General features: G+C 42.6%; 1 protein-coding gene across 2 annotated transcripts; it reads right to left on the bottom strand.

Moving 5' to 3' along the window:
• Positions 1–262: 262 nt before the first annotated feature.
• ZNF480 (zinc finger protein 480) lies at positions 263–27,563 on the bottom strand. Of its 2 annotated transcripts, XM_054461990.2 has the most exons (5): positions 27,513–27,563; positions 24,281–24,371; positions 10,762–10,888; positions 9,078–9,206; positions 263–3,459 (listed from the first exon to the last, which is right to left on the bottom strand). In XM_054461990.2, exons 2-5 carry the CDS (start codon positions 24,350–24,352, stop codon positions 2,180–2,182), a joined length of 1,608 nt encoding a protein of 535 aa, XP_054317965.1. In that variant the 5' UTR covers positions 24,353–24,371; positions 27,513–27,563; the 3' UTR covers positions 263–2,179. The 2 variants fall into 2 exon arrangements, with proteins under 2 accessions (XP_054317965.1, XP_063514399.1); XM_063658329.1 differs by lacking the exon at positions 10,762–10,888 and having other exon boundaries at positions 27,513–27,554.
• Between the last annotated feature and the right edge of the window lie 390 nt (positions 27,564–27,953).

Genomic DNA, 27,953 nt, shown 5'->3' with positions numbered 1-27,953 from the left:
ATTAGATCTTTGTCAGATGCAGTTTGTAAACATTTTCTCCCATTCGGTAGTCTGTTAATAGCTTCTTTTGCTGTGCAGAAGTTATTTAGTTCAATTGACAAGGTCCCACTTGTCAATTTTTGTTTTTGTTGCAATTGCTTTGGGGTGTTCATCATTAAGTCTTTTCCAGCGCTTATGTCCAGAATGGCATTTCCTGGGTTTTCTTCTAGGGATTTAATACTTTTAGGTTTTATATTTAAGTCTTTAATCCATCTTGAGTTGATTTTTGTATAACGTGAAGGATAGGGGTCCAGTTTCAATGTTCTGCATATGGCTAGCCAGTTATGCCAGCACCACTTATTGAATGAAGTTCTTACTTCATTGCTTGTCAGCTTTGTTGAGGATCACATGGTTGTAGGTATATGCCTTTATTTCTGGGTTCTCTTACCTACTCCATTGAACTATGTGTCTGTTTTTGTACCAGTACCATGCTGTTTTATTTACTGTAGCCTTTTAGTATGGTTTAAAGTTGGGTAGTGTGATACCTCAAACTTTGCTCTTTTTGCTTAGGATTGCTTTTGCTATTTAGGTTGGGCTTTTCTGGTTCCAAATAAATTTCAGAATGTTTTCTTCTGATTCTGTGAAAAATGCTATTGGTAGTTCAATAGAAATAGCACTGGCTCTGCAAATTGCTTTGGACAGTATTTTAACAATACTGATTCTTCCTATCCATGAGCATGAGATATTTTTCAATTTGTATTGTTTCTATCCCTTTGTGCACTGCTTTGTAATTCTCATTGTAGAAATCTTTCACTTATCTGGTTGGCTGTATTCCTAGGTATTTTATACTTTTTGTGGCTACTGTGAATAGGATTCCATTCTTGATTTGGTTCATAGCTTGGACATTACTGGTGTATAGAAATGCAACTAATTTTTGTACATAGATTTTGTATCCTGAAACTTTTTTGAAGCTGTTTATCAGATCTAGGAGCCTTTGGGCAGAGACAACAGGTTTTCTAAATACAGAATTATATCTTCTACAAGAGAAACTGACTTCCCCTCTTCCTATTTATATATGCCTTTTATTTCTTTATCCTGCCTGATCACTAAGCTTAGGACTTTCAGTACTATGTTGAATCGGAGTGGTGAGAGTGGTCATCCCTGTCATTTTCCAGTTCTCAAGGGGAATGCTTCCAGCTTTTGCTTATTCAGTATTATTTTGGATGTGGGACCATCATAGATGGTTCTTATTGAAGTATGTTCCTTCAATGTGTAATTTGTTGAGGGTTTTTAACATGAAAGGATGTTGAATTTTATTAAAAACATTTCTGCATCTAAAGAGATGATCATGGTCATGGTTTTTGTTTTTAGTTCTGTGTATGTGATAAATCACATTTCTTGATTTGTGTATACTGAACCAACCTTGCAGCCCAACACTAAAGCCTGCTTGATCATGTTGGACTAGCTTTTTGATGTGCAGATGGATCTGGTTTACTAGTATTTTGCTGAGGATTTTTGCACCTATATTCGTCAGGAATACCAGCCTGAAGTTTTCTTTTTTCATTGTGTCTGTCAGGTTTTGGTATTAGAATGATGCTGGCCTCATAGTATCAGATAGGGAGGAGTCCCTCTGCATCCATGTTTTTGAACAGTTTCAGTAAGATTGGTAACAGCTTTTCTTTATACATCTCGTAGGATTCAGCTATAAATCTGTCTGGTCCAGAGCTTTTTTGTTTGATAGGTTTTTAATTACTGATTAAATTTTGGAACTCATTATTGGTCTGTCAGGGATGCAATTTCTTTTTGGTTCAATCTTGGGGGGTTATATCTTTCATGGAATTTATTAATTTTTTCTAGGTTTTCTAGTTTGTGTGCATACAGGTGTTTATAGTAATCTTTGAGGGTTTTTTGTATTTCTATGGGGTTGGTGGTAATGTCCCCTTTGCCATTTCTGATTGTGTTTTTTTAGATTTCCTTTTGCAAGGTGTGAAATTTTGTTGAAGACTATTCCACACATTCATTATAATTGTGAAGTCTCTCCAGTATAAATTCTCTAGTGAATTATTAGAAAAACTTGTGTTTGAAGACCTTGTCATATTCTTTACATTCGCAAAATTTCTTTGCAGTATGGAATAAAAGATGGGTAGTAAGGCTTGAGTCCACACTAAATTCTTTGACACATTTGTTGTCTTTGTAGTTTCTATCCCATATGAATTGTCCAATGTTGTGCTAGGTATGAAATGCGACTAAAAGCCTTGCCACACTCATTACATTTGTAAGGTTTCTCTCCAGTATGAATTTTCCGATGTCGTGCAAGGTGTGCAATTCGATTGAAGACCTTGCCACATTCATTACATTTATAAGGTCTTTCTCCAGTATGGATTCTCTGATGATTGGTTAGGGATAACTTGTGTCTGAATGCCTTGCCACATTCATTACATTTGTAAGGCTTCTCTCCAGTGTGGATTACAAGATGGGCTGAAAGGCCTGAATACTCACTAAATGCTTTACCACATTCATTACATTTGTAAGGCTTCTCTCCAGTATGAATTCTTCGATGTCGTGCAAGATTTGAAAGTTGATTAAATACTTTTCCACATTCATTACATTTGTAAGGTTTCTCTCCTGTATGAATTCTCCAATGTTGTGCTAGGTGTGAATTCTGAATAAAGACCTTTCCACATTCGTTACATTTGTAAGGTTTCTCTCCAGTATGAATTTTCTGATGTCGTACAAGGAGCGCAATCCTATAGAAGGCCTTGCCACATTCATCACATTTGTAAGGCTTCTCTCCAGTATAAATTCTCCAGTGATTTGCTAGAGATGACTTATGACTGAAGCCCTTACCACATTCATTACATTTGTAAGGTTTCTCTTCAGCATGAATTCTTTGATGTCGTGCAAGGTAAGAATTATTACTGAAGACTTTACCACATTCATTACATTCATACGGCTTCTCTCTGGTATGAATTCTTTGATGTCGTGCAAAGTTTGAATTGTAACTAAAAACCTTGCCACAGTCATTACATTTGTAAGGTTTCTCTCCAGTATGAATTCTCCAATGTTCTGCAAGGTGTGAATTGCGACTAAAGACCTTGCCACACTCATTACACTTGTAAGGTTTCTCTACAGTATGGATTACTTGATGTTTAGAAAGGCTGGAAGACACTCTAAAGACTTTGCTATGCTCATTACATTCATAAGGTTTTTCTCTAATGTGTACTTTCTGTTCTTGTGGGAGAAATGAAGAATCATCAAAATCATTCCTATTAAAAATGGGGGTTTTGACACTGGAAGAAATTTCTTGAAGAGAGGAAACAGAGGAACTGTGGTTGATAACGTTTTCAACTTGATTACATCCATTTATTACCCTTTCATCTGGAAATAGCTCCAGTTCAGACAGATGTAAGTGAAAGGATACTCCAAGTTGTTTTTTAATTGGTTTGTCTTCTGCATTGCTTCCCAATGCATAGCTGCTCCCTAGGAAAGCAAGAAAAAAGTAAAATTCAGACCCCATAATTCTGGCATGTTTAGAGTCTGATGAAAATACTAGAATATACTAGAAAATACTAGAATCTGCCTCATCTGACTCAGACATTGGAAGAAATCAATGTATCAGCACACTTTATACATCACACTGGTAGTGCTGAAAACAGAAAAGGGTAAGGTGATGGATGCACTGGAGTGCTGGGAAATCTGTAGGAGTCAGGAGGATTACAGGTGAGTTTGAGAGGGATTATGAGCAGAGAGATAGAACAGTAATTGAAACCTTCTGAGTAAAAGAAGGGACAAGTCTCTTAGGGAAAATAAGACACTTAAGAGAAGCAGTATGCATAATAACAGTACATGCACAAAGCTAGGAAAGGCACATCCCCAGAAAAGGAGTGTTCCCACACCCTTTACAACAGGCTAATTAGAAAAGATCTCCCTCTGACCAAGTCTTATACAAAACAACTGAGAGAAGCAGTTATTTTACCAAACCTAATCCAAAAATTACAAGGCCTATGAAAGGAAAGAGAAATATGGCTAAAAAGAAATAAAACCAAACCTAGAAAAGGACAGGCAGCTCTCTAAATTACTAGACAAATATTTATTTATTTATTTATTTATTTATTTATTTATGACAGGGTCTCACTCTGTCGTCCAGGCTGGATTGCAGTGGCATGGTCGTGGCTCACTGCAGCAACTACTTCCCCAGCTCAAGCGATCTCTCCTGCTTCAGCCTCCTGAGTAGCTGGGTCTACAGGCATGCACCACCACATTCAGCAAGTTTTGGGGTTTTCTGTTGTTTTTTTTTTGTTTGTTTTTAAGATGGAGTTTTGCTCTTGTTGCCCAGGCTGGAGTACAATGACGCAATCTTGCCTCACTGCAACCTCCACCTCCAGGTTCAAGCAATTATCCTGCCTCAGCCTCCTGAGTAGCTGGGACTACAGGTCCCAGCCAACATGTTCGGCTAACATGTTCGGCTAATTTTTGTATTTTTAGTGGAGATGGGGTTTCACCATGTTGGCCAGGCTTGTCTGGAACTCCTCACCATGACCTGGCCGCCTCAGCCTCCCAAAGTGCTGGGATTACAGGCGTGAGCCACCACACCCAGCCTCAGCAAGTTTTCTCTGTGTTATTTTAGAGACAAGGGCTCATGATATTGCCTAGACTGGTGTTGAACTCCTTGGCCCGAGTGATCCTCCTGCCTTGGCCTCCCAAAGTGTTGGGATTACAGACATGAGGCACTGCACCTGGCCCTTGACAAATATTTAAAGCAACTGCCTTAAGATTCTTAATAAGCTAAGAGATATCAAAGAGAGATAGACAACTAAATGAAATCAGAAAAACGATACATGAGTAGGAAGATATTAAACAAAGGAGGAAACAAAAAACATTCTGGAGCTGAAATACAATAAATAAAGTAAAAATTCATTAGGTGCTCAACAGCAGACGGATAGAGCACCAAAAACAATGAGCAAACTTAAAGATCAGTTATTCAAAACTATCAGCTCCACCAGGTACAGTGGCTTGCACTTGTAATTCCAGCAGTTTGGGAGGCCAAGGCAGGAGGGTCACTAGATCAGGAGTTTGAGACCAGCCTGACCACCATGGTGAAAGCCCATCTCTACAAAAAATACAAAAATTAGATGGGCGTGGTGGCATGCACCTGTAATCCCAGTTACTTAGGAGGCTGTGGCAGGAGAATCGCTTGAACCTGGGAGGCAGATTGCAGTGAGCCAAGATGGAGCCATTGCACTCCAGCCTGGGCTACAGAGCGAGACTCTATCTCAAAAAAAAAAACAAAAAACAAACAAAAAAAACCCACAGTATCAGCTACAAAGACCAAAAACAAAAAACAGAGAAGAAAAGCAAATAAATGCTAATACATTTTTCGGATGCTCTCAAGCACAACAACACACAAATTATTAGAGGTTCATAAGGAGAAGACAGAGGATCAGAAATTGCAACCGAAGAAATAATGTCCACATAATTGTCCAAATCCCAATTTTGAAGAAAGACCTGAATATACAATTCAAGAAGCCTGACCATTCGAATTAAAATGAACCCAAGGATATTCACACAGAGATATATTATCAGCAAATTATCAAACATCAAAGACAGAAGAGGAATTTTGACAGGAGCAACAAAAAAGATATTTGCCATTTAGAGGAAAATGTCTAAGACTATGTGCTTTCTCCAGCGGAAACTTTGCATGCCAGAAGGCAGTGAGATGACATATTGAAAGTGCTTAAAATCAACCAAGAATACTATATTTAGCAAAAGTCACCTGCAAAAATAAAGGAGAAATTTAGACTTTCCTCAATAAAGAAGAGCTAAGGAAGTTCATTAGTACTTTAGACCTGTCCAGTACCAGCAACCCAAATGAGAGAATAAAATTCTCCATTAAAGTAAAAAATGACCCAGGTGAGGTGGCTCACGCCTGCAATTCCAGGACTCTGAGAGGCCGAGGCGGGCGGATTGCTTGAGGTCAGGAGTTTGAGACCAGACCGCCTAACATGGTGAAACCCCATCTCTACTAAAAATACAAAAATTAGCCAGGCATGGTGGTGCAGGTCTGTAATCCCAGCTACTTGGGAGGCTGAGGCAGGAGAATCACTTGAACCCAGGAGACGGAGGTTGCAGTGAGCCGAGATCTCACTGCTACACTCCAGCATGGATGACAGAGTGAGAATCCATCCCCCCATGCAAAAAAAAAAAAAAAAAAAAAGCAAGAATAGAGAAGCCAGAAACAAACCCTCGAATACTTGGTCGAATGATGTTCAATCAAAATGTCAAGACCATGTAATAAGGAAAGGACAGTCACTTCATCAAATAGTGCTGAAGAGAAAGGATGCCCACATGCAAAGGAATGAGGCTGAACTCTTACTTTACACTCTATGCAAAAATTAAATTAAAGTCTATTCATGACCTAAAACGATAAAACTCCTAGAAAAAAGCATAGGTAAAAAGCTTCATGAGATTGGATTCAACGTTCCCCCAGATATAAAACTGATAGTACAGGAAAGAAGGTAAAAATACACATGATGCACTATGACAAAATTAACTATTGTGGATGGAAGAAACAATTACCACAAAGTAAAGAAAACCTACCATATGTAAGTAAATATTTGCATGTCGTATCTGTGATAAAAACTTAGTATCTAATATATATATAGGCTGGATGTGGTGGCTCATGCCTGTAATCCCAGCACTTTAAGAGGCTGCTGCAAGTGGATCACTGAGGTCAGGCGTTCGAGATCAGCCTGGCCAACATAGGGAAAACCCATCTCTATTAAAGATACAAAAATTTAGCCAGGCACGGTGGTAAGCATCTGTAATCCCAACTACTTGGGAGGCTGAGGCGGAAGAATTGCTTGAACCTGGGAGGCGCAGGTACCAGTGAGCCCAGATCACGCCACTGCATCCAGCCTGGGTGACAGAGCAAGACTCCATCTCAAAAAATAAATAAATAATTAATTAAAATAATAAAATAAAAATATACAAATAACTCCTACAAAGCAAAACAAATAACCAATTTTGAAATGTGGAAAGAAATACACATTTTTCCAAAAGTGACATACGACCATATGAGAAAATGCAAAATATCACAAATCATTAGAGAAATGCAAATAGAAAATAGAATATTTTTCCTCACACCCATATAGAATATCACCTCACACCCATATAGAATATTTCTTGTCATGAAAGGGAAAAAAAATGAAACACCAGAAAATCACAACTGTTGTCGAAAATATGCAGAAATAGGAGAATTTTGTGCCCCAGATGGTGGAAAATTGAAATGGTGCAATCACTATGGAAACAAGTATGACATTTTCTCAAAGAATCCAAAATCAAATGATCAGTATAGGCAACAATTCCACATCTGGGTATAAAGATTAAAACAATAAAAGGCCAGGCACAGTGACTCATGCCCATAATGTTACTACTTTGGGAGCCCTAGGCAGGCGGATCACCTGAGGTAAGGAGTTCGAGACCAGCCTAGCCAACATGGTGAAACCCTGTCTCTACTAATAATACAAAAATTAGCTGAGCGTGGTGGCACACACTTGTAATCCCAGCTGCTCAGGAGGCTGAGTCAGGAGAATTGCTTGAACCCAGGAGGTGGAGGTTGCAGTGAGCCAAGATTGTGCCATTGCACTCCAGACTGGGCAACAAGAGCAAAACTCCATCTCAAACAAACAAACAAATGAAAAAAAAATAAAAATAAAGACAGCATCTTGAAGAGATACTTAAAAACCCACGTTCAAGGCCAGGCACAATAGCTCACACCTACAATCCCAGCACTTTGGGAGGCTGAGGCAGGTGGATCATGAGGTCAGGAGTTCGAGAAGAGATTGGCCAATATGGAGAAACCCCATCTACTAAAAATACAAAAACTAGCTGGGCGTGGTGGTGTGCACCTGTAGTCCCAGCTGTTTGGGAGGCTGAGGCAGGAGAATTGCTTGAACCCAGGAGGCGGAGGTTGCAGTGAGTCAAGATCATGCCACTGCACTCCAGCCTGGGGAAGACAGCGAGACACTATCTCAAAAAACAACGATGACAACAAAAACCCATGTTCATAGCAGCATTTTTCAAAAATAATAAAGAGGTAGGTGCAATGCAGGTATCCACCAATGGATGAATAGTTAAACAAACTGTGGTACAGACAAGTAGAAAAAAATTATTCAGTCCTAAAAGAATATACAAATTTCTTGATGTGCTACAAAATAGATGAACCCGAAAGACACTACGCTAAGTGAGATAAGCCAGTCATAAAAAGACAAATAGCATATGTGATTCCATTTGAGTATCCAAAATACTGAAATTCATACAAACAGAACAGAAAGGGGGAGGGAAGAGTGAAATTGTCAGGGGAATTAGTTAAATATTCCTGGTAATCAATTAAATCTAAATTCAAAATAAAAAAATAAGACTAGGCATCGTGGCTCATGCCGGTAATCAGAGTACTTATGGAGGCTGAGGCAGGAGGATTGCTTGAGCCTAGGTGTTCAAAATCAACATAGGCAACATAGCAAGACCCCTGTATCTGAAAAACAAAAAGAAGCTGGGTGCGGTAGGTCACGCCTGTAATTCCAGCACTTTGGGAGGCCGAGGCAGACAGATCATTTAAGGTCAGGAGTTCGAGACCAGCCTGGCCAACATAGTGAAACCCCGTCATCACTGAAAATACAAACAAAAATTAGCCGGGCATGGTGCAGGTGCCCATAATCACAGCTACCTGGAAGGCTGAGGCAGCAGAATCCCTTGAACCCGGGAGGCGGAGGTTGCAGTGAACTGAGATAACGCCACTGCACTACAGCCTGGGCAACAGAGCAAAATTCCATCTCAAATAAATAAATGAAAGGAAGAAAGAAAGAAAGAGAGAGGGAGAAAGAAAGATCTCCAGTCAAATAAACAAGAAAATTATTTATTTATTTATTTGAAACCGAGTCTCGCTCTGTCTCTCAGGCTCTGTTTCATGACAGAGACTCCATCTCAAAAACAAAACAAACACAAAAATACAAACATTAAAAACCAAAACTAGACAAAACAAAACAAAAAAAAAGCCCAAACAACAGCATGGCTTCCACCATGCCCATCTGAGCTCTTACCTGTGTTCACACCTTGGATGCGCTCCCTCTCGTCTGAATTTTTTGCTATTTTCACTTCACTCTCACCAGACCAGGGCTCCCTCCTTTGCTCCAACATGGAGTTAATATTCAGGTCAGGAAGAGAGATTCCTGTTTGTAAAAAAAGAATCAAAATGTGCTGTGGCATCTCCAAAATCCAAGCCCTATGTGTAGGAAGGAGACAGGATATCACAAATGAATCAAGAATAATATTTCACAAATTCATCCATAGACTGCCTCCTTCTGAATGCTTAGGGAATATTATAACATACAGACATCAAGCCCCTTTACAAGAACTACTGAGTATAAAGCACAGGAGTAGAGGCCGGGCGCGGTGGCTCACACTTGTAATCCCAGCACTTTGGGAGTCCGAGGCAGGTGGATCACCTGAAGTCGGGAGTTCGAGACCAGCCTGACCAACATGGAGAAACTCCATCTCTAGTAAAAATACAAAAAAAAAAAAAAAAAAAAAAAAAATTAGCTGAGCGTGGTGGCGCATGCCTCTAATCCCAGCTACTCGAGCAGCTAAGGCAGGAGAATCGCTTGAACCCAGGAAGTGGAGGTTGCAGTGAGCCGAGATCATGCCATTGCACTCCAGCCTCCAAGAGTGAAATACCCCATCTCGAAAAAAAAAAAAAAAACATAACACAAAGCACAGGAGTAGAAAACAGGTAAGTGGGTATCTGAAAAGTTTGCCATAAGGTTTTATGCAGCTGGGTGTGGGGGCTCATGCCTGTAATCCCAGCACTTCAGGAGGCCGAGGCAGGTGGATTGCTTGAGCCCAGGAGTTTGAGACCAGCCTGGCCAACACTGTACAAATTAAAACTACAAAAATTAGCCTGATGTGGTGGCAGGCGCCTGTAATCCCAGTTACTAGGGAGGCTAAGGCAAATTGCTTAAGCCTGGGAGGCGGAGGCTGCAGTGAGTCAAGATCATGTGCCCTCCAGCCTGGGCAACAGAGCAAGACTCAATCTCAAAAACAAACAAAAAAGGTTTTATGCATACTTCAGCCCTGGTACCACCCAATGATGTATAATGAAGGGGACAGAACATCTGAAGAAAAAGGACATTTCAACTCCAGAAAACACTATGGAGCTTTTCATTTCTGAGTCAACAAGGTTTTTAGATTTTTTTTTTTTTATGAGACGGAGTTTCACTCTTGTTGCCCAGGCTGGAGTACAATGGTGCAATCTTGGCTCACTGCAACCTCTACCTCCTGGGTTCAAGAGATTCTCCTGACTCGGCCTCCCAAGTAGCTGGGATTACAGGCTCCTACCACCATGCCCAGCTAATTCTTGTATTTTTAGTAGAGATGGGGTTTCACCATTGTTGGCCAGGCTGGTCTCAAACTCCTGACCTCAGGTGATCCTCCTGCCTTGGCCTCCCAAAGTGCTGGGATTACAGGTGTAAGCCACTGGTCCCAGCCCGAGTCAATAAGGGTTTTTTTGGTTGTTGTTGTTTTTTTTTTTTTTCGGAGTGAGTTTTGCTCTGTTGGCAAGCTGGCAATGACGTGATCTCGGCTCACCAAAACCTCTGCCTCCCAGGTTCAAGTGATTCTCCTACTTAATGTCAGTCAAACAATGCAGGGGCTCCCAGGAGGCACACAAGGGAAAATGCTGAAATAATGAAGGGCAGATCCCGGCTTCTGCAAGGGCATGATCCTCACCCAGGGAGACCAGGTTCCTGTAGTTCTCCAACATCACATCTTTGTATAAAGCCCTCTGTGAAGGGTCCAGGCATTTCCACTCCGCCTGAGAGAATTCTATGGCAACATCCCTGAATGTCAAGTGTCCCTAAAATGAAAACCACATTTCACCAACAGGATATGTAAAGGGTACTTATCTTCACTCAAAATGAAAAGGGAGTTGTAAAGATTAACTCGATTGAAGAGAATGTTCTGACAAATCCACATTAAGGTATTTGTGATGTAGTTATTGTCTGTAAATGTGCTTCTTTTTTTTTCCTTTTTTTTTGAGACAGAGTCTTACTCTGTCGCCCAGGCTGGAGTGCAGTGGTGCGATCTTGGCTCACTGCAACCTCCACCTCCTGGGTTCAATCAATTCTTGTGCCTCAGCCTCCCAAGTAGTTGGGATTACAGGTGCACACCACCACATCCGGCTAATTTTTGTTATTTTCAGTAGAGTCAGAATTTTGCCACGTTGGCCAGGCTGGTCTTGAACTCTTGATCTCAAGTGGTCCACACATCTCAGCCTCCCTAAGTGATGGGATTACAGGCATGAGCCACCACCCTGGCCTGTGAATTGTGTTTTATTATTCTTTTCCAAAAGAAGTTATATTTTAAAAATCAATACAGATTTCTCATTTAGTGGACATATAAGAAATACAAATAAAAAATTAACCCATGGTTATCTCTATAGAAGCATTAGATATTATTTTTGACACTCCAAGTGACATTCAGTATCTATCTGATCTGAATACCTACCACCAATATCACCACCACTACAAGACAAGTGGTGTCTTCAGAGATGACAATATCCACAGTGGCTTCAAAAAAAATATATATATATATATATATATAGGCCAGGCATGGTGGCTCACGCCTGTAATCACAGGACTTTGGGAGGCTGAGGTGGGCAGATGACCTGAGGTCAGGAGTTAGAGACCAGTCTGGCCAACATGGTGAAACCCCATCTCTAATTAAAATACAAAAATTAGCCGGGTGTGGTGGTATGCACCTGTTATCCCAGCTACTCGGGAGGCTGAGGCAGAAGAATCGCTTGAACCCGGGAGGCAGAGGTTGCAGCGAGCCGAGATTGCACCACTGTAGTCCATCCTGGGGGACAAGAGTGAGACTTCGTCTCACAAAAAAAAAAAAAAAAGAATTATAGGCTGGGCACGGTGGCTAACGCCTGTAATCTCAGCATTTTGGGAGGCCGAGGTGGGCGGATCACTTGAGGTCAGTTCAAGACCATCCTGGCCAACATGGTGAAAGCCCATCTCTACTAAAAATACAAAAATCAGCCGAGCGTACTGGTGGGTGCCTGTAATCCCAGTTACTCAGGAGGCTGAGGCAAGAGAATTGCTTGAACCGAGGAGGCAGAAGTTGTGATGAGCCAACATCACACCACTACACTACAGCCTGGGCTACAGAGTGAGACTCTGTCTCAAAAAAAAAAAAAAAGAATTATAAAACTCTGATGATAACAATAGCAATGACTGAAGCTTTTGAACACTTCCCATGTGACAGGCACTATTCTAAATGCTTTACATGTACTAACTGCTATAACAACAAAAGCCCATGAAAGAAAGACCTGTCCCTGTCTTACTGAGAAGACAAACGTGTCACAGATACTCTAAGAAACTTGCCCCAGGTGTAAGGACTAAAAACAGCAGAGGAAGCACCAGATCCCAGGTGTCCGGGCATTAGAACCAAACCAAAAGAATCAAACAATGAACAGATCAGCATCAAAATTAAATTGACAATTACCTAAGAAAAAAGTTAAAACAAGTTTAGGGATAAAATCATGGACGTTCATAAAAGGTCATTATGGCCAGGCATGGTGGCTCATGCCTGTAATCCCGGCACTTTGGGAGGTCAAGGCGGGCAGATCACGAGGTCAGGGGATCAAGACCAGCCTGACCAATGTGGTGAAACCCCGTCTCTACTAAAAAATACAAAAATTAGCTGGGCGTGGTGGCACGCGCCTTTAATCCCAGCTACTCAGGAGGCTGAGGCAGGAGAATCACTTGAACCTGAGAGGCAGAGATTGCAGTGAGCCAAGATCGCACCACTGCACTCCAGCCTGGTGACAAAGACAGACTCTGTCAAAAAAAACAAAACAAAACAAAAAAAGATCATTATATATGAGTACACACGTATCCCATAATATGTTACTATTCACAGCCATCAACTCATTAACATGATGGTGTAGGACAATTTCCGAGGTCATGGAAAATATTTCAGACGTAATTTCAACTGTTAAAAAAAATACATAAAAATGATGATGTGTCTTTAATAAAACCATAGGCTTGCTCATCTGTGCAGTCATGAACACACATCACATGTACACACTTATTTATATGTACACTTAGACCCATATACACTAGCACACATGTACACTTACACACATCAACTGAAATAGGAGTTGTCTGTCAACAACCTATGTTTTAGATGATATTTGTCATCACTTTTTTTTTAATTTTTAGAGACAGGGTCTCACTATGTTGTCCAGGTTGCATGGAGGTGGCTTATTCACAGTGTACTACAGCCTTGAACTCCTGGGGCTCAAATGTTTCTCCCTCAACCTCCCACGTATCTGGAACCAAAGGTTTGTACCATGGCACCCACCTGTCATTGTTATTTTTGCTATGTACATTTCAGCATGTTTGCAACAAAAATGTATAAATTGTACTCAATTGAGTTTATAAACATTGCTGTATATTAAGCCATTAAAAAATGATAGACCATGAAAAAACACAGAAAGTTGAATTCCAATCTCTATTAAATACCCAGATTCAAAAATATAAATGTAGGCTGGGTGTGGTGGCTCTGCCTGTAATCCCAGCACTTTTGGAGGCCAAGGTGGCCTTTTGGAGGCCTGCTTGAGGACAGGGGTTTAAGAACAGCCTGGGAAACACAGAAAGATCCCATCTCTATTTATATAAAAATATGATTATATATAATATTTTTAAAAATTGAGATGGGGTTTCAGTATGTTGCCTAGGGTGGTCTCAAACTCCTGCATTCAAGGGATCCTCCTGCCTCAGCTTCCCAAGAAGCTGGGATTCTACACACATGTGATCGACCCTGACTTACATAAATATAATAATTATGTCCATAAAATTTATGTATTTGGTATTTACAAAAGCCCAATGGGATTTATCAATATATTCCATTAATAAAACATTAATACATGATAGAAAATTTATTAATATGATATAATAATTCAACAAAATAAGTCAAAGAAAATAGCAGTATACATCTTAAGAAATTACTAGATAATTAAAAACAAGGCCAAAAATAAAATTTGAAAACAAAAACAACCATATCATTAAGCTAGAACATCTCATGAAACATGATAATCAGCAGTAAACATGGCAGACATTTCCTCGACTTTAAGGCAGGGAAAAGGGGGCTGGTCTGTGCTGCAGCCAATCACCACTGCACAGGATGCCTGTGCAGGGACCAGAAAGAGAGGTTAAAAAAAAAAAAAATTAGTGGGGGTTGGGGGCAGGAAAAAGCTGGATTTAAAAATATATATAATTAACAAAATTATTTTAACCAAGACAAAGAATGTCATTTTAGCATAATTAACTAATAAGAATATATTAGCCTGGTGCAGTGCTGGGATCAGGCCTGTAATGCCAGCATTTTGGGAGGCCGATGCAGGTGGATCACTTGAGGTCAGGAGTTCGAGACCAGCCTGGCCAACATGGTGAAACCCCATCTCTACTAAAAATACAAAAAATTAGCTGGGCGTGGTGGTGGGCGCCTGTAATCTCAGCTACTTGTGAGGCTGAGGCATGAGAATTGCTTGAACCCAGAAGACAGAAGTTGCAGTGAGCTGAGATCCTGCCACAGCACTTCAGCCTGGGTGACAGAACAAGACTCTGTCTCAAAAAGAAAGAAAGAAAAAAGAATTAAAAGAAGAAAATAAATTTTAAAAAAAGAAAACAGAATATATTGAAAAAAGTTTCCTTCTTTAGTGGCACTATTTATAAAATGACACATACAGTAAAGAAACATCTGACATCTCCCTTAGGAAATATACATGGCCCCTAACTAGAAGACATTCCAGACCTGTGTAAGAAATCTGCAACTCTACTAAAAGAGTAATGTCAGCAAGACAGAGGAATAGGAAGCCTTGGACCATTTTGAATCCATGTAGACACAACTTAAACAAGAATACATGGGCCAATTGACTTTTGTGAGAAATCCAGAAGCCACTCAGGAGGCTGCACCCAGAGATGCACCAGTACCAAGTCAACCTACTGGGAGCTGAGTGTGAAAATATGTGACACACACTCACCAGAACCCCTGCCCAGGCATGACATGCCATCATCCAGAGGATACCACAAACTCCAGATATCTCCTGAGAGAGGAAAACAATGGGAATGTCTATCCAACCTTCTGACTTTTCAGGGAACCGCCTAAGGGACAAGTTTCTGTCTTGTCTGAACATAAGTATTGAAGTAACAGGGCCCCAGGTCAGGAAGCCACTGAAAACAAAGGCACCAGCATAAACCAGAGCCAGCAGTAACGCAGGCAGACACTACGTGATGGTGCAGACCCCAGCTTCCTATTGCCCCACACAGGCTGAAGAGCAGGTACAGAAAGGGGCATTCCTCAGCAGAACCTGGTCACCCCCTTCAGTGAGGAGGTAACAAGCAAAGCCCAGAGAGGACACATCCCAGACAAGGTGAGGGACCTCCAGAGTCTCCAGCTGGGCTGACGAGAGCACATCCTCCCTGAACCAAGCCAGACACTAAAAACAGAGAGGTGACTGATTGTTAATTCAGAGAACGTTCACATGAAGGTGTAAAGGAGCAAATTTTCACAACTTACAGAATGAAGTATCATAAAACAATCACTGAGAATTTTACTTAAAACACCACAATGCTGTATACATATAATTCTACAGAACTTGCTCTCACTCCTGACAGAGCTGACAGCAGTGGGTCCCCAGTGAGACTGAGAGAGGGTGGAAGGCTCCCTCCCATAACAACTATTTACATGTCACGTAGACATTTAGGACAGGGAATGTTTTGTATTTGATGGCCTAACCTGTACATCTCGAGTTTTTCTATAAGATAAATTTATACATAATTTGATGTTGAAAAAAATGATAATAATAATTGGTGGACAAGAATATGATTTCCGCCTGACAAAAAAAAAAAATCTGCTCCAATCTCTGAGCAAAATTGTCACATTTTTTGCTTAACACAGCTGGTGCAGGAGACTCCCCAAAGGAAAATCAGTCTCTGTGAGAAGCCTGCGCTGAGAATGATGAGAGAACGTCCTCCCTGAACCAAGCTAGACGTAAAAAACTGGGAAAGGCGTTTAGCTTCAACTGTAGTAAAAATCAGGCAAGGTTGGGCACAGTGGCTCACGCCTATAATCCCAGCACTTTGGGAAGCTGAGGCAGGTGGATCACCTGAGCTTGGGAGTTCAGGACCAGCCTAGCCAACATGTTGAAACTCCATCTCTACTAAAAATACAAAAATTAGCTGGGCGTGGTGGTGGGCACCTGACATCCCAGCTACTCAGGACACTGAGGCACAAGAATTGCTTGAACCAGAGAGACGGAAGTTGTAGTGAGCCGAGATTGCACCACTGCACTCTGGCCTGGATGACAGAGCAAGACTCGGTCTCAAAAAAAAAAGAAAAAAAAAATCAAGCAGAAAAGGTTCTCCTTCCTTCACTCCTTTCCTAGAATTTACTAGGTGCTCGTGCACAATAATACGTGACTTCCACATGCAGTTTCTGGTCTACAGAGAGGTGATGGTGCACTCAGATGTGGCCCCTGAACAATCCCTACTGCCCAACAGCTCTAATGTCACGGGGCCCACACCCCATCTCCATCCATGCTAGGGAGTGAGCCCTTCCCAGAACCATGCCCAGTGAAGCCTAATCCCCAGTTCACGTCACTGGGTAACGGGAGATGGAATCTAAGTGAGATTAGAGGGACTGCGGTGCTGGCAACAGGCCCTACGCCTGTCATAAACAGGCTTTAAAGAAACTGGCCATAAATAGGATTTCTGCAGCAATGAAATGTGCTCATGATGGCTATGACGCACACTGCTAGAAGTTGTTGGTTTACTGGAGCAGGGCAAGGAACACCTGGCCTGCCCGGAGTAGAAAACTGCTCAAACCACAAACAATAGCATGAGTGGCCTGTGCCTTAACAACACGTTTTTGCTGCAGATAATTAGCCAGAGCCTGTTTCTCTAATCCTTGCTAAGAATGTTTTGTTTCCTGTAAGGAATGCTTTTAGTTAATCTATAATCTATAGAAACAATGCTTGTCACTGGCTTGCTGTCAATAAAATGTGGGTCAAACTCTGTTCACAGCTCTCAGCTCTGAAGGCTGTTGGCCCCCTGATCACACTTTACACTCTATTCTTGTGTCTGTGTGTTTAATCCCTCTAGCGCCACTAGGTTAGGGTCCCCATGACCGAGCTGGTCTCAGCAAGTGGCGCCCAACGTGGGACTCAAACCTGGGTCGAAGGGTCACCAGAGTGACGGCTGGAGAACGTGGAACTACGCTGGAGAACACCCAAGTACTCTTAAGCAATCCCTGCGGTAAGAACGGGAGCTCGGAAGCATCAGGGTAACAACGGGACAAGGGTCAAGCAGACATGAGGCTTATTTGAGTCTGCTTCAGCAGCTCCTCAGAAAAGGAAGAATAAAAGTTAGCACTAGCTGACTCATGCAGGTTTTTAGTGTGGTAGAGAAATACTGCCCCTGGTATCCAGACTGAGAAACTATGAATGTAGAGGTCTGGGAAAAGCTAGGCAGCACACTGAAGAAGGCATATAAGGATGGCGCTGAGGACATTCCTAAACTGTCTGGTCAGTGTGGGCTCTGGTTCATTCCACCTTGGAGCCTTTCCACACAGATGATAAGGAGGAGGAATCAGAAGAAGAAGGGGAGTGTAATGAAGTACAGAAGTGACAGAGAAGATTTCCTTGCCAGCTAAAGCAGCAAAGGAGGGAGAGGTTTGTCCCTACCCGTCTACACCCCCTCATCATTTTGAAGAAAAAGAGTGGCCTGACCCTCCAGATCTTTCTTTTCCAGAGGACACTGGGCAAAAAGTAGTTGCCCTAGTGACTGTTTGAGCAGTGCCTCAAGCAACTGCTCTCGGTTCTATTCAGGCAGGAATCCAGCAAGCTAGATGAGAGTCTGATATGGATGCTTGGCAGTTCCCTGTTAGAATGCACCCACCTGATTAACAGGGGAATATGATGGCTACATTTGAGCCTTTTCCTTTTAAAATACTTAAAGAATTTAAACAAGCTATTAATCAATATGGACCAAGTTCTCCTTTTGTAATGGGACTGTTAAAGAATGTTGCTGTCTCCAGTCAAATGATTCCTACTGACTACGATGCACTTACTCGAGCTTGTCTAACTCCTGCTCAGTTCTTACAACTTAAAACTTGGTGGGCAGATGAAGCTTCCATCCAGGCTGCTCACAATGCCCAGGCCCAACCTCAAATTAATATAACTGCAGACCAACTTTTGGGAGTCGGTGGCTGGGGTGGTTTAGATGCACAAGTGGTTATGCGGGATGATGCCATAGAGCAGCTTAGAGGAGTGTGTATTAGAGCTTGGGAAAAAATCACTTCAGGCAGGGAACAATACCCTTCAAGTGCTGTCAAGCAGGGACTGAAAGAACTGTATGCAGATTTTATAGCTAGATTACAGGAGTCTCTTAAAAAGGTGATTGCAGATTCAGCTGCTCAGGACATAGTGTTGCGGTTATTAGCTTTCGACAACGCCAATCCTGAGTGCCAAGCCACTCTGCGACCTATTAGGGGAAAAGCACATTTGGTTGACTATATTAAAGCTTGTGATGGTATTGGAGGCAATCTGCATAAGACTACTCTGTTAGCCCAGGCAATGGCAGGACTGAAAGTGGGTAAAGGAAATACTCCATTTCCTGGAGCTTGTTTTAACTGGGGGAAGCATGGTCATACTGAAAAAGAATGTAGAAAAAACCAGCAAGTCAGGCTGCCAGTTGGGGGAAAAAAGAAATCTGCTGAGCCTGAAATATGTCCAAAATGTAAAAAAGGAAAACATTGGGCTAATCAGTGTCACTCTAAGTTTGATAAGGATGGGAACCTGATTTCAGGAAATGCCATGAGGGACCCATCCCGGGCCTCATTCCAAACTGAGGCATTTCCAGCTCAGGCCACTCCCTCACCCCCATACAATACCTGTCCCCTGCCACAGCCGGTAGTGTTGCAGTAGATTTATGCTGCACAAAACCTGTGAGCTTTCTGCCTGGGGAACCCCCGCAAAAAGTGCCAACAGGAGTCTGTGGACCCTTACCAGTGGGGACAGTAGGATTACTTCTAGGTAGGTCTAGTTTAAATTTAAAAGGAGTCCAAGTACATGCAGGAGTCATTTATTCTGATTACAATGGGGAAATTCAAATTGTTATATCTACTTCTGTTCCCTGGAAAGCAGAGCCAGGAGAGCCCATAGCACAGCTCCTGATTGTGCCATAAGTGGAAATGGGGAAAAGTGAAACTAAATGAACAAGAGGATTTGGAAGCACAAATAAACAAGGCAAAGCAGCTTATTGGGTGAATCAAATTACTAATAAACGTCCTACCTGTGAAATAACTATTCAAGGAAAAAAATTTAAAGGACTGGTAGATACAGGAGCAGACATTTCAATCATTTCTCTACAGCACTGGCCGTCCATGTGGCCAATTCAACCCACTCAATTTAACATAGTTGGAGTTGGTATAGCCCCTAAAGTATATCAAAGCAGTTATATATTGCATTGTGAAGGACCCAATGAACAATCTGGGACTATTCAACCAATTGTAACTTCTGCTTTTCGTGGGTTTTTTTGTTTGTTTTGAGACAGAGTCTGGCTCTGTCCCCTAGGCTGGAGGGCAGTGGCGTGATCTCGGCTCACTGCAAGCTCCGCCTCCCAGGTTCATGCCATTCTCCTGCCTCAGCCTCCTGAGTAGCTGGGACTACAGGCAGCCACCACCATGCCCGGCTAATTTTTTTGTATTTTTAGTAGAGACAGGGTTTCATCATGTTGGCCAGGATGGTCTTGAACTCCTGACCTCATGATCCACCTGCCTTGGCCTCCCAAAGTGCTGGGATTACAGGCTTAAGCCACCGCACCCAGCCAACCAATTGTAACTTCTGTACCTATAAATTTATGGGGAAGAGATTTATTACAGCAATGGGGAGCACAAGTGTTAATTCCAGAACAATTATATAGCCCTCAAAGTCAGCATATGATGCAAGAGATGGGGTATGTGCCTGTCATGGGATTAGAAAAAAATTTAAAAGGGTTAAAGAAACCACTTCAAGCAAAAGGACAAAATTCTCGCCAGGGCTTAGGATATTATTTTTCATGGCAGCCATTGTTAAGCCTCCAGAACCTATACCTTTAAAATGGTTAACAAATAAACCAACTTGGATAAAGCAATGGCTACTAAGTAAAGAGAAACTGGAGGCTTTAGAGGACTTAGTTACTGAACAATTAGAAAAAGGACACATAGCTCCAACATTTTCCCCCTGGAATTCTCCAGTCTTTGTTATTAAGAAAAAATCACATAAATGGAGCATGTTGACAGATCTTAGAGCCATTAATTCAGTTATACAACCTATGGGGGCACTGCAGCCAGGATTGCCTTTTCCTGCTGATTCCAAAAAATTGGCCTTTAATAGTCATAGATTTAAAAGACTTTCTTTACTATCCCCTCAGCTGAGCAAGACTGTGAATGGTTTGCATTTACAATTCCTGCGGTAAACAACCTGCAGCCTGCTAAGCGTTTTCATTGGAAAGTGTTGCCACAAGGCATGTTAAACTGTCCAACAATTTGTCAGACTTATGTAGGACAAGCAATTGAACCTACTCATAAAAAATTTTCACAGTGTTACATTATTCATTATATGGACGATATTCTTTGTGCTGCCCCCACTCAGGAAATATTACTCCAATGTTATGATCCCTTAAAAAATTGGATTTCTCATGCCAGTTTAATTATAGCTCCTGACAAAATTCAGACTACTACTCCTTACTCCTACTTAGGGACCTTAGTAAATGACACTACAATAGTGCCACAGAAAGTAACCATAAGGATCAATTGAAAAACACTGAATGACTTTCAAAAATTACTAAGGGACATTAATTGGATACGACCTGCTCTAGGCATTCCTACCTATGCCATGAGTAATCTATTTTCTATCCTTAAAGGAGATCCTAGTCTCACTAGCCCTCAGCAATTAACAAAGGAGGCTGAGGCAGAGTTACAACTCATTGAAAAACAAGTACATAAAACCTCAAATAAATAGAATAGATCCAGAAAAGACTTTAGACTTAGTGATTTTTCCAACTCAGCATTCACCTACTGGTGTTACTGTCCAAAAGCAGACTTGGTAGAATGGCTTTTTCTTCCACATATGAATTCATGGATTCTAACTCATTATTTGGATCAAATTGCTACTCTGATAGGGAATGGGAGAATTTGAATTGTTAAATTGCATGGATATGACCCTGAAAAAAATTATTGCCCCTCTTACAAAGGCACAAATATAACAATCCTTTATAAATAATCTTACTTAGCAAACCCAGTTAGCTGATTTCGTGGGTGTTCTTAATAATCACTTTCCAAAAACAAAATTATTTCAATTTTTAAAATTAACTAATTAGATTCTCCCTAGAATAACTAAATTTAAACCAATTAAAAGTGCTGAAAATGTTTTTACAGATGAGTCTAGCAATAGTAAAGCTTCTTATTCTGGATCAAAAACTGAAGTTTTCCAGATGCCCTATACTTCAGCTCAAAAATCGGAGCTTGTAGCTGTAATTAAGGTACTGACTGCTTTTAAGATGCCTGTCATTTCTAATTCTTCATATGTAGTCCATTCCACACAATTAAAAATGCTCAGTTATGATTTCACACAGATGAACAGCTAATGACTTTATTTACCCAATTACAAACCACAGTTAGGAATAGAATGCACCCTTTTACATTACTCATATTAGAGCTCATACACCCTTTCCAGGACCTTTAACTGCAGGGAATCAAATGGCTGACCGCCTAGTTGCTACTGCAATATCTAATGCTGGACACTTTCACAATTTAACCCATGTTAATGCCTCTGGTCTAAAACGTAGATACAGCATTACCTGGAAAGAAGCTAAAGCTATTATCCAGCAATGCCCAACTTGCCAAATGGTGCATTCCTCATCTTTTACAGGAGGAGTTAATCCTCAAGGATTGGAACCTAATTCTCTTTGGCAAATAGATGTCATTTATGTTCCTTCTTTTGGTAAACTGGCTTATGTGCATGTATGTGTAGATACCTTTTCTCACTTTGTTTAGGCTACCTGTCAAACAAGGGAATCTTCTGCCTGTGTTAAATGGCATTTTCTGCAATGCTTCGCAGTGATGGGCATTCCAGCTTCTATTAAAACAGATAACACCACAGGCTGTACTAGCCAAGCTCTAGCTACATTTTCCTCTATATAGAGTATTAAACACATTACTGGCATCCCATATAATTCACAAGGACAAGCCATTGTGGAAAGAATGAATCTCTCCCTAAAACAGCAATTACAAAAACACAAAGGGGGGAACAGTGATTATGGAACTCCAATTATGCAATTGAATCTAGCACTATTGACTTAAAATTTTTTGCGCTTGCCTAAAGGCTAGATGCTATCAGCAGCTGAACAGCATCTACGGAAATCAGCTGCAAAGACAGAAGCGGAACAACTGGTTTGGTGGAGAGATCCGATAACAAAAAGTTGGGAAATCGGTAAAATAACAACTTGGGGTAGAAGTTATGCTTATGTATCTCCAGGCCAAAACCAGCAGCCGATTTGGATACCATTAAGACACCTGAAACCTTATCATGAGCCAGATGCTAAGGAGGAGATTTTGGGAGGAACCCAAGGACCCCCCAGTTGCAGCCATGTCGAGACTGACAATAAGGCCTCCTTTCTTGTTTGTAGTAAGTGATTTAAAACTTGATCTCCCTAATCATCATGTGACTTGTCAAGAATGTACATGGTTTTCTTGTGTGAATTCTTCCTTGTATAATACTGATCATTCTATTTTAGTGGTAAGAGCCCGAGGAGTACGGATACCTGTAAAGCTTTCCTATCCTTGGGAAGCCTCTCCTTCTGTGCATACATTATTGAAATTCTTCAAAAGAATTTGAGGTACTCTTGGCATTTCATTGCCACTTTAATTTTAATCATTATGAGATTGATTGCTGTCACAGCTACTGCCATGGTAGCTGGAGTTACTTTGCATTCCACAGTACAAAGAGCAAACTATGTAAATAATTGGCAGAAAAATTCTACTTTGCGGTGCAATTCCCAAACTAACACAGACCGAAAACTAGCTAATCAAATCAATGATCTCCGATAAACTGTAATGAGGCTAGGAGATCAAGTGGTTAGTCTAGAATATAGAATGCAGATACAATGTGATTGGAATACTTCTGATTTTTGCACTACTCCTTATCTGTATAACGAAACAGAGCATGAGTAGGAAAGAGTTAAGAGACATTTAAAGGGTCATACTGGAAATTTATCTTTAGATATTACAAAACTGAAGGAAGAAGTATTCCAAGCCTCTCAGGCACATCTGATGCTAATGCCAGGAACTAAAGAGCTTGAAGGAGCTGCAGACGGATTAGCAGCTATTAACCCATTAAACTGGATCAAGACATTTGGAGGCTCCATGATTTCAATGATGATTGTGCTTTTAATCTGTGTTGTTTGTCTTTGTGTAGTCTGCAGATCCAAATCACGAATCCTGTGAGAAGTAGCCCACCGTGACAAAGCAGCCTTTGCCTTTGTCGCTTTGCAAAAACAGAAAGGGGGACACGTTGGCAACAGGCCCTAAGCCTGTCATAAACAGGCTTTAAAGAAACTGGCCATAAGCAGGATTTTTGCAGCAATGAAACGTGCTCGTGATGGCTATGACACACACTGCTAGAAGTTGTTGGTTTACTGGAGCATGGCAAGGAACACTTGGCCTGCCCAGAGTGGAAAACTGCTCAAACCACAAACAATAGCATGAATGGCCTGTGCCTTAACACGTTTTTGCTGCAGATAATTAGCCAGAGCCTGTTTCTCTAATCCTTGCTAAGAATGTTTTGTTTCCCATAAGGAATGATTTTAGTTAATCTATAATCTATAGAAACAATGCTTATCAATTGCTTGCTGTCAATAAATATGTGAGTCAAACCCTGTTCACAGCTCTCAGCTCTGATGGCTGTTGGCCCCTGATCCCACTTTATACTCTATTCTTCTGTCTGTGTCTTTAATTCCTCTAGTGCCACTAGGTTAGGGTCCCCACAACCAAGCTGGTCTCGGCACTGAGGGAAGGCATAGGTAAGCGTGAGCAAACCTGTCAGGCAGGACACTTCAGACTCAGAGAAGATTCCCAACTCCAAGGCCCAGCGTTTCTGAAAGAAAGGAGACAGAACAATCCACCGAGAACATCATCTCACCTGAGGAAGAGCCATCCCTGACTTCTTTGCTTTCCTCTTTCTTCTCTTCTGGGCTTTTTCATCACACAGCATGACTCTTTAGAAGTCAATCCTAAATGTCAAAAATATGCTGTTTAGGGCTTAGAATCAACACACCCTCTTCCTGTGCCACAATCACATACACAGGTTAGACCTCACCCTGTGGAAAGATGTCCTCTGCTGCCCACTGCACCAGAGTTGATGCAGGGACAAGAAACTCCTACAGGAAGAACAAGTGAGTTTTTTACTCATCTTCAGAACCTGCTCCCCTCCTAGAGATGCCCACATGCATGCTGCAGCAGTGGGGAGCTGGGCTGGTCTAAGCTCCCCTTCAGGGCCAGACCCAGCCCTGACCAAACCCCATGCAGAGCACAGCCCCTCCTCTCCTCTCTATGGATCCCAGGCTCATGTAATCCCTCAGAAATGGAGGAAACAGAGCCTTGGTGCTCAGCACCAGATGCAGAACACAGTGGAATCCCCTTATCCATGGGGGATATGTCCCAAGACCCCCATTGGATGCCTGGAACTTCAACAGTACTGAACTCCATTTATTCCACCCTGGCCAACATGGTGAAACTTCGTCTCTACTAAAACTACAAAAATTAGCTAGGCGTGGTGGCACACACTTATAATCCCAGCTACTTGGGAGGCTGAGGCAGGAGAAATGCTTGAAGTCGGGAGGTGAATGTTGCAGTGAGCTGAGATCATGCCATTGCACTCCAGCATGGGCAACAAGAGTGAAACTACGTCTCGAAACAAAAGAAAAAAAATCAGGGTATCCCAAAGCCCCTTCTTTTGATTAATTTGCTAGGAGGGTTCTTCCACCAGGCTAGTCATCTGTATCTTTTGCAATAGTCTTCATAGCAAATGGGTAAAACTAAGCAAAATGCTTCCTTGAGTTCTGTGAACCAGGCTAACAAATTAATAAAATCTGAGGAAAGGGTTAAGGGAATCTTCAATTTTTAGATGTTTGGTGGAAGTTCAGGTCCCAACCAGGAACTTACAACCAGCACATGAAGTAGGGGCAGCCTTGTGGAACTGAGCCCCCAACCTGTGGGATCTGATGCTAACTTCACGTAGACAGTGTCAACTTGAGTGAAATTACGGATCACCCAGGCAGTGTCTGACGAATTGCTTGTTGGTGGGAAGAAATCCCCACACATTTTGTTCATCAGATATGAAGCATTCTGTGTTGAGTGTTCACTATTGTGTTGATTGCAAGAGTAGGAAATACACTTTGGTTTTCCTGCTATCTTATACACTCACCCACACCCTACCCCGTCGCAAGAAAAGGAAAGTGGGTGACCCACACCTGAATGACTCAAGTCACTGAGCTGTGCCTGAATAGGGAATGTGAGTGGAAGCTAAAGTCTGATGCCAAGAATTGTAAAATGCACCAGCCTTACAGACAGGAGTTTTGTACATCTCATCTTCATCTGTATTTTTAAAGTATATTTCATATTATCAGATTATAAATAGATAAATCAATGTCACAACTTAATCATAATATCCAATCAACTCACCGTTCATCTGCACCCAGGGTTCCCTCTTTTCTCAGTACTGTGTTTCCCTCCCTCATTCTGTACGTATCTCTCATTCTCACCTTCTTTCTCTAGCTTTTTTTCCCCCTCTTTATTTTTCCCCTAAGATTCTGCTCATTTTGAGCCCCTCTCTTCTCCTGATGTTTCTCCCCTTCTTCCTTCTATTCCTTCTCTTCCACCTGTTCTGCTCCATTCTGGCAATTTGTTTCACCCCTTTTCCAAACTTTCTGCTCAATCTTTGATCGTCCCCATCTCCACCTATTTCTGCCTCTTTTTTTTTCCTGAGACGGAGTTTTGCTCTTGTCGCCCAGGCTGGAGTGCAATGGCACAATCTCAGCTCACTGCAACCTCCGCCTCCCGGGTTCAAGCAATTCTCCTGCCTCAGCCTCCTGAGTAGCTGGGATTACATGTGCGCTCTGACGCCCGGCTAATTTTTGTATTTTTTGTAGAGATGGGGTTTCACCATGTTGACCACGCTGGTCTCAAACTCCTGACCTCAGGTGATCCACCCACCTCGGCCTCCCAAAGTGCTGGGATTACAGGCCTGAGCCACCGTGCCCGGTCCTGCCTCTTCCCCTGTCTCTGCTCCCCCTCCGCTCTGTTAAATCCCTTCTTTCCTGTTACACCCCCTTGTCCCCACTCTCTGGCACCCTGAGATCCCAGGCCTCCACCTGCTGTGGTTCTCCCTCTGCTCTTGTTGTCACCAGCTGACTCCTCTTGCTGTCCCAGCACTACACTGCTCTGTCTACCCTGGCTCCAAATCCCTCCTCCTCTCCCCCACTCTCAAACTGAGGAACGTCCCACTTTGCTGCCCCTCTCACTATCTTGCTGTCCTTCATCTCTCCGGAGATGGAACTTTTCTCTGCGCTTCTCCAGTTGCTTTTCTCCCCCTGCTACTTTCCCGGCTTCATTCGCTGCCTCTGCAAATCCGCCATCCATTCTCTACTTTGCCATCTGCTTATGGCTCTCCCTCAATCTTCTTTTCTGCTTCAAAATGTTTCTCTTCTCCCTCGCTCTCCATCTCTCTTTCTGCACACATCCCCATGGAAGGAATTGGGATCCGATGCCCACATGCAGAACACCGTTTCAGCTGGGTGTTATTTGGCCCGCAAGAACACTGGATGTCAAGAGAGAATAAGTCCTCCCCACACCCAGGGTTAGGAGAAGCGGTGGCTGGGAAGAGGAAGTCTGGGGAGTAGCGGGACCCCGTATCAAGGAGGGTAAAGGTAGGGTCTGGATCAAGAGAGGTGTGGCGTCCGCAGAATCCCAGGACTGGGCAGAAGACGCGGCTTCTCCTGGATTGAGATTGGAGCGCTGCGCTCCATGGCCAACAAAGGCGAGGCTGGGGGGACCTGATAGACCGCAATCCGCCTAGCGGAGGAGGACGCTGTGCGGGGCGAAGGTAAGCATCACTGAAGGATTGAAGCAGGAAAACTCCGCGACAGGAGGTAACTACATGGCCCTGTGGCAAAAAGACGGGGGACAGGACCCGCCGCCGAGCGATTTAAACACACAGGGAAGCGACCGCCTGACTCTCACGGAGACGCCTGAATTTGGTCGGGGTAGAGCGAGCGGTGCGAGGATTTCAAGGTCTGTGTGGCCCCTCAGATCCCGGGTACAGAAGCGCGGGAGAGCTGGGAAGCGCAGATTAATTTACACAAAGGGAAACTCACGCGCCGCGGCGTGACCTTCACTCCACGCGATCCGCTTCCGGGTTTGTGGGAAACTGCGCGCGCAGCGGAGGAGTCCCAGCAGGGCGGGGCCGGGCCTGGCCGGGGCGGGGGCGGGGTGGGGCGGGGAGGGGCGGGGCTTGCGCTTCCCTCCGCCTCGCTTCCAGCGCCTCTGTTTTCCGGGTTTTGCAGGCGAGACCTGTCAAGCAGGCTGGAGCAACTCAGCTGTCTCCGAACTGTACTCTTGCCGGGACAGAGCAAAGTAGGCTAATGATTAGATCCAGGAAAATTCCTGCTATTAAAGTTAATCTTAAGCCGACCGTGGGGTCGGGCACCTGTAGTCCCAGCTACCCCGAAGACTGAGGCGGGAGGGTCGCTTGAGCCCAGGAGTTTGAGTTTACACTGAGTTATGACGGCCACTGCACTCCAGCCTGGGCGACAGAG

The sequence above is a fragment of the Pongo pygmaeus genome, chromosome 20 (genome assembly GCF_028885625.2).
Source record: "Pongo pygmaeus isolate AG05252 chromosome 20, NHGRI_mPonPyg2-v2.0_pri, whole genome shotgun sequence".
Taxonomy (NCBI): Eukaryota; Metazoa; Chordata; class Mammalia; order Primates; family Hominidae; genus Pongo; species Pongo pygmaeus.
The sequence above is the reverse complement of the archived record's forward strand: the minus strand, read 5'-3'. Positions and strand labels throughout refer to the sequence as shown.

Coding starts and splice junctions, on each gene's coding strand:
- ZNF480 (XM_054461990.2), bottom strand. CDS start 24,352: ATGCTGTGTGATGAAAAAGCCCAGAAGAGAAGAAAGAGGAAAGCAAAG. Junction 10,889..24,280: donor CAGGGATGGCTCTTCCTCAG/GTGAGATGATGT, acceptor TTTTCATTTTAG/GGACACTTGACATTCAGGGA. Junction 3,460..9,077: donor CATCCAAGGTGTGAACACAG/GTAAGAGCTCAG, acceptor TTGCTTTCCTAG/GGAGCAGCTATGCATTGGGA.